The 12700-nt window shown below is 37.7% G+C and overlaps 1 protein-coding gene across 5 annotated transcripts in view; it reads left to right on the forward strand.

Annotated features, from left to right (window-relative positions):
* Camta (Calmodulin-binding transcription activator) overlaps positions 1-12700 on the forward strand; it is an 891447-nt gene that overhangs the window by 750860 nt on the left and 127887 nt on the right. For 4 of the 5 annotated variants that reach the window (XM_070092342.1, XM_070092341.1, XM_053787510.2 and 1 more), the window contains 2 exons: positions 1734-1772; positions 10725-11030. In XM_070092342.1, the coding sequence (XP_069948443.1) occupies positions 1734-1772; positions 10725-11030 (345 nt within the window). The remainder of the gene's footprint in view (positions 1-1733; positions 1773-10724; positions 11031-12700) is intronic. The other variant, XM_070092344.1, reaches the window with a different exon arrangement.

Below are 12700 nucleotides of genomic sequence, written 5' to 3' on the forward strand. Positions count from 1 at the left end.
CAAGAGAAACAAAGAATTTAAGGTAGGGTAAAATTCTTTCTTGTTGCTTTTCACTTGATATATTTTATGCTGATAAGATTGTATATTAAACTTATAATAGTCATTAGTGGCATATTAACACTCTCTTTTGTCATTGGATGGAACTCCAGTTTAGTAACTAGGATTTTATTTAGGGCTTGGGTATACAGTATATATTTGTGGATCAACAAGCAATGACATCTACAATGTAAGGTGTTAAAAATTAATTATTTTTGATGAAATAAATTTAAAAATTGTTTGACTTTTGGAGAAGTTCCAAGCATGTAACCATATTTTATCCATATATTCTTCAGTTTGTTTAACCTGATTTTGTGTAATACTCTGTTTTCAAGAATGCAATTACTGGGTTATTCAAGGCCCGTGTACTGTATGTACTATGTCATTTAGAATAAGGATTGAGATTACTTGAGACTCAGTATAGTGTGAGAAATGCGATAGTGCTGTCATAAAAGCTACAGTAAAATGAGAGCTTACATAAGATTTAAGGATAAAAATGTAAATATCAGAGTAGTATAAGCAAGATGCTACAGGAAGTAGAGGGAAAATATTTCTTTCACCTGCCACACACACATAGGTAGAATAATGCAGGACTTGTGTGCTGAAGCTGGGTAGTATAAGATCATGTAAGCACAGGCTCAATAACATCAATTTGAAAAACTGCTCAAGGTTTATTTTTGTATTGAATGTTTTTGCAGTGACTTTTGTACCCAAAGAAGTGTATGCTATGTTGATAACAGTACAAACTGTAATGTACAAAAAACAGTTATGTGAAGAACCATGTAGAGATTGCATTAATATAACACTTGGAAAAAACTGCTTTAGCAGTAATGGCATGCAGCTCATATTATTTCATTTATTAGTCTGTAAACACTAAATCTTGTGATAAGTTGATGCCATACAGATTTTGCTAACAATGTCTGATATAGTTGAAATGATTTTATATCTAATAATTATGCCAGTACTACTATTGTCCTCATTTTAATGTTTAAAGTAAGCTTTGAGCAGTATTAATGTAAAGCTTTGGTCTGTGTTTGTGGTGAACAATGGTCCCCGAGACAACACAGGATGGAGGGACGGACAGAGTTGAAACCACGTAGATATTGTATATTTCAATGTCTACAGTGATGCACAAAGAAATTATATACAACTGACACTTAAAGAATGTAATGGGTTATTGATAATTTGTTATGTATCTTATTTTTGCTTAATGTAGAGGTACTTTTATTTATATTAAGAGCTAAGGTATAAAAATAATTTTATCCTTTATCATATTAAATTTATTGGCATTGTGTAGAACTTGTTATCCATCCCTCCCTCCCCATTTGGGCAATGTTGAATGTGGTATATATAGATTATATTGTTGTCTTTGTGCTCACTCACTAAACTCTCGCTCTATTAGGATTACTTGGCCTCATCTCTGCAGATGACCTATTTTGCTACTTGTAGTGGCCGCCTTTACTTTAACTGGAGGCAAAGTCAAGGGGGATTCATTTTTCATACAACAAATGATTTTTTATACAATATTAGATCCCCTTGTTGCAATTTTTATATATTGTTCTTTATGATTTAAAACTGAATGGATGCATGTAAATCATAAATATCCCCTTAAAAAGTTACCTTATAACCCCCAAGCTCCCCCTTGAGTGCGCTCTGTGATCCCAGTATCAGTGTTGAGTGTTTCCATGTTCTTTTAGCCTTCGTGCGGAGGTCGGGTGTACAGCCAGATCAGCAAGGTTAGTTCCTTATGCACCCTTTTCCTCATCTCTCTTTTTATCTTGGTTACCCTCTGCTTCTGACTTTAAACAATTCCCACCTACTGTATGTCACAACTGCACTTCTGTTCCAATCATAAGCTACATTCAAACATTGGCATCTTTAATTTAAAGGACTGCAATACTTCATGCATTAAGTGTAATTAATTTTCAGAAAGATGTTAAGATATAGGAGTAAAATACTTTGAACTTGTATGTTAATAAGATGACCTGAAGAAATGTGTATAGGAGTGCATACATTTATAATGAGCTTGAATTGATTGCTTCAAATTCTTAATAATTCATTGTCATGTAATGTAATTGAAGGACTGCTGCTATGAATTTTAAAAACTTTATATACAGTATTTCACATTTTATAGCTTTTCATAATTGTCTTTGAACTGCAGCCTTATAAATGCATTTGCTTTTAAATGCAGACTTGGTGTTGAGGGAGCAGAAGTCACAAGACACAAGCTTTTTGACACACATGAGTTGTGTCCCATATAACATAGAAAAGTGCAAATGATATACCATCCCCATTGTAGTGGACTGTAGGTGGATGCTTTCAAGACAAGCATACATAGTGAAGACCTATTTTTATTTAATATTTTCTGAAAATATTTAAAATGGGCATTCTCAATATAATAGCATATGAATAGGTGTGTGTGTGTGTGTGTGTGTGTGTGTAAGTAAGTGTAAGTGTAAGTAAGAGAGAGAAGAGGGAGGGAGGGAGGGTGGGTGGGTTAGCAGATTTTACAAAAGAATTTAGATACTGACTGGGAAGGAAAGCACAGTTAGTGTGGTGACCAGAACATCACCTTCCCTGGCATAAAGACATTCCTCTGGATGTCTCTGAAGGGGACACATTACTGGCAACTTTCCAGAACACATACAGCATAATCACTGCCACAAAACAGGACATGAAGAGGATGCCTCTGCCATAGCAAAGAAAAACTAGTTAGGCATGACCAGTGATTTTAAGAGACCTAATCTGTAGTTAACACCAACATGAACTATTCAGATCTGATGTACCTGTTCACTCATCACCCACCCAGATACTGAAGTCCTGTCCCATCTTTAATTCAGTTTTATTTCTTATATGTCCCAGTATCTTCCTGCCCCAAGGCCCACCTTAGGGCAAGTAGTTAAGCTGTGTGCTAGGAATCAGCCCATCGCCATATTGCCTACCATCAAAAGAAGCTTCATAACCAATGTTGAAGAGCTCACACACCCTCAGTTTTGTGAGCATTTATCTTGATATATTTGTTAATTTGGAAGCATTCTTTGGTAACAAGACCCTGGAAAATTTGATCAGTTTTTTGCCTACAACTTTTGGAAAGATGAGACAGGTATGTTTATAATAAAGGTATTACCATATCCTTTAATACATCAAAACATATCAAGCTGATTAATGTTGTCATTCCTGATTTTCTGGAAATTGTTCTTTAATCTATATAAAAATCCTGGGATACAGTTAGTTTACATGTATGTTTTCATATTAGTAGTGGAGGAATAGTGGAGGCTGAGCCTCCACTATTCCTTGTGTTGAAAAAGCTACATGGGTTCAGTGCTCAACATAAAGTAATACATTGTAATATACATTAATTTTAGGATCTCCCTGCTAGTGTGCAGACCTGATCAAATTACTTATGGATAATACAGACTCCCTTTACTGAATCATAACTGTTGATATACAGTATGTATAACATTTGTTAATGATCTCGACTAGCACTTTGTACAGAGGAACTTTGATTAGCTCCTTTCAGTTTTTGAACTGGGATAAGTAAATTTTATCACTTGTATCTTAGCCTCTGCCTTGACTTAGTCATGAGTGATCTACCCTATGCAGTTACTTGCAGATTCCTTAGATACATTTGCTAACCTGATCATGAGACTGTCTTTACTCCAAAGAACACCCCAACAGAGAGAAATTAAAAAAAAAAAATGCTTTTCACAACCTGTTAGTGGAATCTGGGAAACTGGCCAGCCTTCACTAGGAGATTGATACTATCAAATGGGATGTCTTGTGCCAGGGTGGTACCTACAACAGAGAAATGCTTTCACCACTCACATCCTGTGTCTTCAGTGCAAGTACATCTTTCATGAGCAACAAGTGACAAAGCCTTCATTTTATATTTGGTTCGAGTAATATCATTGCCAAGAGGCTGCTGATAACGAATACAAGTGTAGGAGATATAAAAGACGCTTGTCTGTTAGTAAAAGAGAGAATATCCAACATTGTGTCATTTCTCAGTAGAAATCAGACATGACAAAATGCATCATTAAGAGGAACTAGCTTCCATAACTGCTGCTGCTTAGTCCAGTAGAAACAGAAATGATCATCCATTAACCCTTAAACTGTCCAAACAGATCTATGTTCACATGCATAGTGCTCCAAAAGTAGATCTACGTTTTTTTACATATTTTCAAATATAACAAAAAAAATGTAGATCAAAGTTTTTTTTACACGTTTTCGAATGTAAAAAAAACAAAAATCTGTTTTTTTTTACATACTTTCAAATGTTGAAAAAACGTAGATCTACGTTTGGACAGTTTAAGGGTTAATACAATTCCACCTCTAAATTGGCTCAATAAAACTTGCTGTGAGCAATCTAGAAATGGCTAACCTATGTGCAGGCCATTTTGCTGTTAAGTTATAACTCTAACATCCAGATAGTTAGCCAAATTTGCTGATTGCATGAATCGTGTTAAAGTTAATGAAGATGACAGTAAGTACTGTGCATCTTATGAAATCCTTGAATATTAAAAACAGTCCAGTCAGATAAGACAAAGAATCAAGGCTGTTGGGCCAGACAATGAAAGCCAAGGACAGCTGCATAAGTATGCCGGCCTGACAACATTGGCTCTAACTTGCATGACAGACTCTGCCCAACACGGGAAAGTATTCTCAGTGCATATAAGGAAGAACTGAGCACTGAGTTTTACATATAATGTCAGTCATGTGTAAAACTCTTAGGACTATATGACCATCAGCATGGTTTTTAAATAGTTTGTTGTGCAGCTGATCTGTTGAATGCTTTCACTATATGGCACCAGCCACTAGATGAATATAAGATCCAAGATTTTGTTCAGCTTGACTGGGTATGGCACCATATATCTTTGCAAATGCAAAGCTGCATCAGTTGGGGCATCTTCCTCCTAGAAATATTGCATCCAGATCAATGAGCAACTGTAACTGGAATGGTATTTGTTTATTGCTTCTAGCATTCCAGTTCACTGGGATCCGGATAAGTGGGACTTCATTGTACAGTAATTAGAAGTGGTGTGCATGGCTTGATTGTTAGAAACATTTTTAAAGTATTTTATATGTATAGATCTTAATCTTTGGTTTCATAAAAAGCATGTATTTTTCCAATTAATAAATTTATTACATATGTCACAAAAACTAAGAAATATCCCATTTTATTGCAAAAAATGTCCCAATTCACGATGGATAACTCCCAACTCATGATGGATAGCTCCCAACTCATGATGGATAGCTCCCAACTCATGATGGATAGCTCCCAACTCATGATGGATAGCTCCCAACTCATGATGGATAGCTCCCAACTCATGATGGATAGCTCCCAACTCATGATGGATAGCTCCCAACTCATGATGGATAGCTCCCAACTCATGATGGATAGCTCTCAATTCATGATGGATAATTTCCAATTTGTGGCAGATAGTTCCCAGTTCGTGTTGGATAGTTCACAGTTCATGATGGATAACTCCCAGTTCATGACAGATAGCTCCCAATTCGTGACGGATAGCTCTCAGTTCATGACGGATAATTCCCAATTTGTGGCAGATAGTTCCCAATTCGTGTTGGATAATTCACAGTTCATGATGGATAGCTCCAAATTCATGACACAGCTCCCAGTGCATAACAAAGAGCTCCCAATTCGTGACAGACAACTCCCAATTCATGATGGATAGCTCCCAATTCATAAATAAACCCTTTCATTAAAATTTACTTACAGTATAATTGCATACATTAGGAATTAATAGATATTAAAATAAGAATTTTTTGACAGCTGTTTGCTTAAAAAATAATTATCCTAAAAACTTAAAATTTTGTAATAATTAATCTACATTTATTTAGTCACATTTTTTAAAGCTTTTAATTTAACACACATCTTGCATTAGCTATAGCAAAAATCACAAGTTATTCTCGTTACCTGTTTTTTTTTAGCAGACACTGGAATAATGGCCAAAAAATGTCATAAGGGAGGATTAATGTTTAATGACCTGGACTCTCGGATAATGTTTTTGTGATTTGTGTGCGTGTTTGTGCAGTTACCCATGGAATTACCTATTTATGGTTACAGGAGTAGAACTGTGTGTATGTGCGTGTGTGTGCGAGTGTGTGCACACGTGACTCACGGGCTGGAGTTTTGAGACTCTGACTGCGGGTTCAATCCCGGCCGGGGTATGGTTTGTGCACGTGTGTGTGTGTATGCGTGTATGTACTCGCCTAGTTGAGGTTGCAGGGGCCGAGTCCTAGCTCCTGGCCCCGCCTCTTCACTGGTCGCTACTGGATCACTCTCCCTGAACCGTGAGCTTTATCATACCTCTGCTTAAAGCTATGTATGGATCCTGCCTCCGCTGCATCGCTTCCCAAACTGTTCCACTTCCTGACTACTCTGTGATTGAAGAAATACTTCCTAACATCCCTGTGATTCATCTGTGTCTTCAACTTCCAACTGTGTCCTCTTGTTGCTGTGTCCCATCTCTGGAACATCCTGTCTTTGTCCACCTTGTCAATTCCTCTCAGTATTTTTTATGTCGTTATCATGTCCCCTCTATCTCTCCTGTCCTCCAGTGTCGTCAGGTTGATTTCTCTTAACCTCTCCTTGTAGGACATACCCCTTAGCTCTGGGACTAGTCTTGTTGCAAACCTTTGCACTTTCTCTAGTTTCTTTATGTGCTTGGCTAGGTGTGGGTTCCAAACTAGTGCCGCATACTCCAATATGGGCCTAACGTACACGGTGTACAGGGTCCTGAACGATTCCTTATTAAGATGTCGGAATGCTGTTCTGAAGTTTGCTAGGCGCCCATATGCTGCAGCAGTTATTTGGTTGATGTGCGCTTCAGGAGATGTGCCTGGTGTTATACTCACCACAAGATCTTTTTCCTTGAATGAGGTTTGTAGTCTCTGGCCCCCTAGACTGTACTCCGTCTGCGGTCTTCTTTGCCCTTCCCCACTCTTCATGACTTTGCACTTGGTGGGGTTGAACTCCAGGAGCCAATTGCTGGACCAGGTCTGCAGCCTGTCCAGATCCCTTTGTAGTTCTGCCTGGTCTCTGATCGAATGAATTCTTCTCATCAACTTCACATCATCTGCAAACAGGGACACTTCAGAGTCTATTCCTTCCGTTATGTCGTTCACAAATACCAGAAACAGCACTGGTACTAGGACTGACCCCTGTGGGACCCCGCTGGTCACAGGCACCCACTCTGACACCTCGCCACGTACCGTTACTCACTGCTTTCTTCCTGACAAGTATTCCCTGACCCATTGTAGTGCCTTCCCTGTTATCCCTGCTTGGTCCTCCAGTTTTTGCACTAATCTCTTGTGTGGAACTGTGTCAAATGCCTTCTTGCAGTCCAAGAAAATGCAATCCACCCACCCCTCTCTCTCTTGTCTTACTGCTGTCACCCTGTCATAGAACTCCAGTAGGTTTGTGACACAGGATTTCCCTTCCCTGAAACCATGTTGGCTGCTGTTGATGAAATCATTCCTTTCTAGGTGTTCCACCACTCTTCTCCTGATAATCTTCTCCGTGACTTTGCATGCTATACATGTCAGTGACACTGGTCTGTAGTTTAGTGCTTCATGTCTGCCTCCTTTTTTAAAGATTGGGACTACATTTGCTGTCTTCCATGCCTCAGGCAATCTCCCTGTTTCGATAGATTTATTGAATATTGTTGAATATTGTTGTTGTGTGTGTGCGTGTGCACGAATGCGTGCATGCTCACCTATTTTCTGTTATAAATTTAGTGTACACGTGTCTGCCACTTTATAAAATAAATGCATTCCAGACCTGTGGCAGCTGTATTAGATTCATTCCTTCCACCAACATTAAATTCCACATAATAAGGATCTTTGGTATGCTTTGCAAATTGCACCAGTCACATGCAGAAAATGTATAACAGATATAGGGAATCACCAATAGAAGAGAGACATAACTGACAAACTAGGAATATCAAACATATAGCAGAGCAAATCTTTTTATTAGACAATATTTCTCCCTAAATTCTGTGTGTTAAATTTCTAAGAAAGAATTGAAGCAGCACATTGGCGAATTCACATTAAGTGATGTCACATACAGCGATAGAAACCTGTACTAGTTTTTAAATTTCTAGTAGTTTTAATACAGATTACTGTTTAATTTCTGAAAATTTTAGTACTTTTAATACAATTTATTGTATAATTTTTTCCAGCCATTTACTTCTGTTTGCAAAGAGATGTCTTTTGGTATCTCTTCTACATTGCTTTTTGTATAGTTTAAAAGTATAGCTTCTTGTATCCCTGTTACTGGCACCAAGAAATCTTCCTTGTCCACTTTTCCACATATCTTATAAATTTATATTTATGTAGTTATACTAACTCCTCTCCAGTCTTCCAGTGAGAGCATTATGAGAGCAGTAATCTTAAATTTCTCTCAACCTTTTTTTATATTACCTAGAGGACATGTATATATTTCATGCCAGAGTTACATATTCCAATTTTGGCCTAACATATACTATTAAAAAAATTATCATTCTGTCATCTGTATATTGTATTTTTCCATCTATTTTAAAATGAGCCAATATTACATTCAGAATTTCTCATCACTGTACAACAAAGGCTTGTATGATGATTTCTTTGATGGCATGAAGGCCTCCTTATATGTGGGTGTCTTACTCATTGCCCACCCCAAAGGTGTCCTGTCATTGTCTATAGGCAGTAGTGGACAATATTGCAGAGATGACCCCCTCATGTTGACTATAAAGGAATGGTTATCAATTAGGCCTGGACATGGCAATTTACTTTTTCCCCTCAACCTAAGCAATTCAGAATGAATGAATGAATTGTGGGCCTTGAAATTTTGGAAAGTGCTTTCTCAGTCCTTGGGCTGGATGCAGGCAAGCTTAGATGCAGGCAAGCACCAGACGAGCCTGGCCCATGGCTGGGCTCCGGGAGTAGAAAAACTTGTGGAACTCATCAAAAGTATATCAAAGGTAAGGTGTCATACTCAAGCTAATCCAGACTTAAGTATGACTGTAATATCTTGTCCTCAGCCTGCTCCTCCCAGCTGCGTTAGATTGATCTTGTTCACCACCTAAGGATTTGGCTGTGCAGTGGGGCATCCTGAGCAACTGCATTTAAGAGCCTCTGATGAGTTCCTACTAGATTTGTACCATAAGCAGTTAAGTTTGTGATGTTTGGCAGTGTAGCTTATGATACAGTCTTTGTGGCAGAGGATGCGTGGTTTCTCTGCTGGGTGGTTGAGTTTTTCAAAACCTTTTCACATCCAGCTCTGATGGCTGGATATGTCAACAGTCAGGAAGGTTGGTTTCATTCCCTGCCCAACTTGGATGGTACGAGTAATGACTTTGATGAACTTCTTTGATCGAGAATGATTTTGTCTATGCTTCAAGAATCAAGGCCTTTACCAACAGATCAAAGAGTGATGGAGAGATAGGCCTTTTGGTGATCCTTGATGAAATTTGTATTGTACTCAGGTACAATGCAGGGTCTCTGTTTTTACTGTTGATCTCCTCACTTACTTCCACTATTCTTCTGATTGGCAGCCATAGTAGGCCCAAGCTCACCATCTACTCTGATTGCTCTGCTTATTCTGGCAGAGTATGCTCCAAACTGCCCTGTGGTGCAGGAGTGATTAATCCCTTTCTGTTCATGACACAATGATTTGGGCTTCCATTGGTACCTAGGATATGTTAAGGTCTAGGATAATGAATTGTTGTGTATCCTTAGATAATCTTTTATGTGGTTGTCCTCTCTCTCTTCCTATCAGCCTCTTCTTTTGTGTATTTGAGAGTGCATATATATATATGTGTGTGTGTGTGTGTGTGTGTGTGTGTGTGCACTTGTGAACATGCACATACTTGCACAAGTGTGTGTGTGCATGTGCACACTTGTGGGCGTGTGTGCTTTCTAGGTGCCTCTCTATGGAAATGTTCGAATACTAATATATGCACTTGATGACGTAAAAAGGATGTTTTAAAATGGTGTATGAGAACATGTATGACTTGAGCTGTTGCTGCTCATCTTCATTTATCAGCATGTCCAACAACCTACCAACCTTGTTTGTGCTGACCCATTACTTGACATCCCTGCAGTACTTTTTTTTTATGCTAATTATAACTTTTGTGTCCCATTTAAAATTATCTTGCTTCTTGGCATCAGCATCACCCCCATAATTGACTGTTCTTACTGCTGACACCCTTTAAAAATTAGTTTTCGTTCATTTTCCAAGCAATGTGACCAAGGTAAGATATATTGCTACCTGCATGAGAAATTGTGCATGAATAAGTCTTGCTTTATTTTTGCTAATTATATTATTGTGTTTGTTGTGTATGTTGCTGGGTATTGGCAATGAGTAACCTTCATGTCCCCCTGAGCTGAATAAGTTACTTCAGCAAGTTACAGTACCTACTTTTGGATGATTGGTAACAATTCCCAGTACCCTTAACAATTATTGTGTACTTGACATATGATTTCATAAGAGTTTTTGTCACATTGTACACTATTAGAGTAACATATACAGCCCAGTACTGTGTCTAGAAGATAAGAACCAGTGGATAGCAGAAAATAATATGGTTGTTTGTGTTTATTGCTATACATATTCTGATGTAAGTTGAGCTGCTTATACTCTAGTGATAATTACTTTGTGCAGTGATGGTAATAAAAATGTTGGTACACAGACGGCTGAGACGGTGGAGGCCATTGTGGCACAGCTAATGGAGAAGCAGCGAGTGGCTCGTGCAGCGGCAGCAGCAGCAGCAGTAGCCAACAAGAGTGGTGTAGAGTGTGGGTGTGGTGCAGGTGTTGGTGCTGAGCACAGCAAACAATGCACGTTACACCCTCTTCGCCGACTGAGTGTGGCTAAGTTGCCTCATCACCACCATCACCACCACCACCACCATCACCATGATTCTGCCAACACCGTCACATCATCTCGTCAGGCACTGGTTGCAATGCCCACACCCTCTGACAGTGACAACAATCAGGTTAGCCTTGCTTTATACATTTTGCTGTGTGCTTCATACATTTTGCTGTGTGCCTCATACATTTTGCTGTGTGCTTCATACATTTCACTGTGTTGCAACTCTACATCCATGTGTCACATGAAGCTGAAGTGTTTTCAGTAGCCATGCAAGATTCCATTGATATAAGTTTAGCATCAGTCAGGATCTCGGGCACAGATCATTGCAGTATGTTGAAGGAAATTATTTGTATTGTTGTGTTGTAACTTTATGAACTATAATACTTATTTTATTATATATGTGTTGCTGATTTTAAGGGTCAGCTACATCTGAGCTTTGGTAAAAATGTTATAAATCACTATGCTTCTTTAAAATTAAAAATAATTAAATATTTTTCTTCTTTTTTCCTCTAATTTTTTGTATTTTTCCCATACATAAATAGCATATTATTTAGCCATTTTTTTTTTGTACTATAGTTAAGATGTTCAGTTTTCCCTTACTTTCAGTAATGCCTTATAGGAACAATATGCTTTATCAGCATTTAATGTTAAATACAAATTTTAGACTGAATATTGTCAGCTTCACTACTTGAAGCTTGAATATTGTCAGCTTCACTACTTGAAGCTTGAATATTGTCAGCTTCACTACTTTAAGCTTGAATATACCAGCTTCATGTGTCCTCTTCCTCTTTAACAGTATTTTTGTCTTTTCACTATATACACATTTCCTCATTTTTTACAGTCTCACTTCTTATCTTCCTTGACTTTTTATTATGTTATCAAATATTTGTTCCTAATCCTTCTCATAATATATTTTTATTTCCTTTTATTTATGCCTCCATTTCTTTCCCATTCCCTAGTGTCTCTTGTATCAATTTTCTTGCTTTCCTATCCTCTCTTGACTCTCCTCAGTGTTTCTTTCCATCTTCCTGTCAATCTTCTTTGCTCTTCATGTACATTTCCTAAAAATCATTTCGTCATATATTACTGTATAATTCTTAGTATTTTCCTCTCCTTACATTCCTTTAATTTCTGGTATTTTTGGTACATTTTCCACTGTGTTTCTCTAGTCTTGCTAGAAATATTTCCTCATCCATTTTCTGTTTTGTAGGTTATTTTACAAAATTTTATGTTCGTGATAGAAAGAAAAAATATTTCTCATATGTAGGATAGCAGGTACTGAGGTAATTTCACTATTATATAATTTCTAGAAGTCTAAGCTCACTCAGAACATCTAGTTGTTTGTTTAGAATAAGGTTCAACTATGTCAGTATTTCTTGAGCTGTTGAATCTCACACTGAATAATGTTGCTACAGTAATTTCAACATGCTGTACTCTTCTACTTACAACATCATAGAAATCTGCCAGTCTTCTTAGTTTCTCTTCATGTATATGTTTATATAGTATTGTAGCATCTATGGAAGCACCAGCCTTCTTGCCATAGACATATGTTAGTCAGCACACAGGAGCCTGTTAACTTATTGTGCTTTTTTCTTGGAGAATAGAGTCTTGGCATTCTCTTAAATGTCTTTCTAAACACACACACGGTACCATTCAGTTACATGCTTTCCTCTAGCAATCTAAATACTATATAAATCCTGTTTGATTTAGTGGTGCCGGAGGGTTAATAACACAGGATAACCTATGGAAGTCAAGCATTGTGGCTTATTTCCAATGGGATCGTATTTAGTTCCT

Source organism: Cherax quadricarinatus, chromosome 39, assembly GCF_038502225.1.
Source record: "Cherax quadricarinatus isolate ZL_2023a chromosome 39, ASM3850222v1, whole genome shotgun sequence".
NCBI lineage: Eukaryota > Metazoa > Arthropoda > Malacostraca > Decapoda > Parastacidae > Cherax > Cherax quadricarinatus.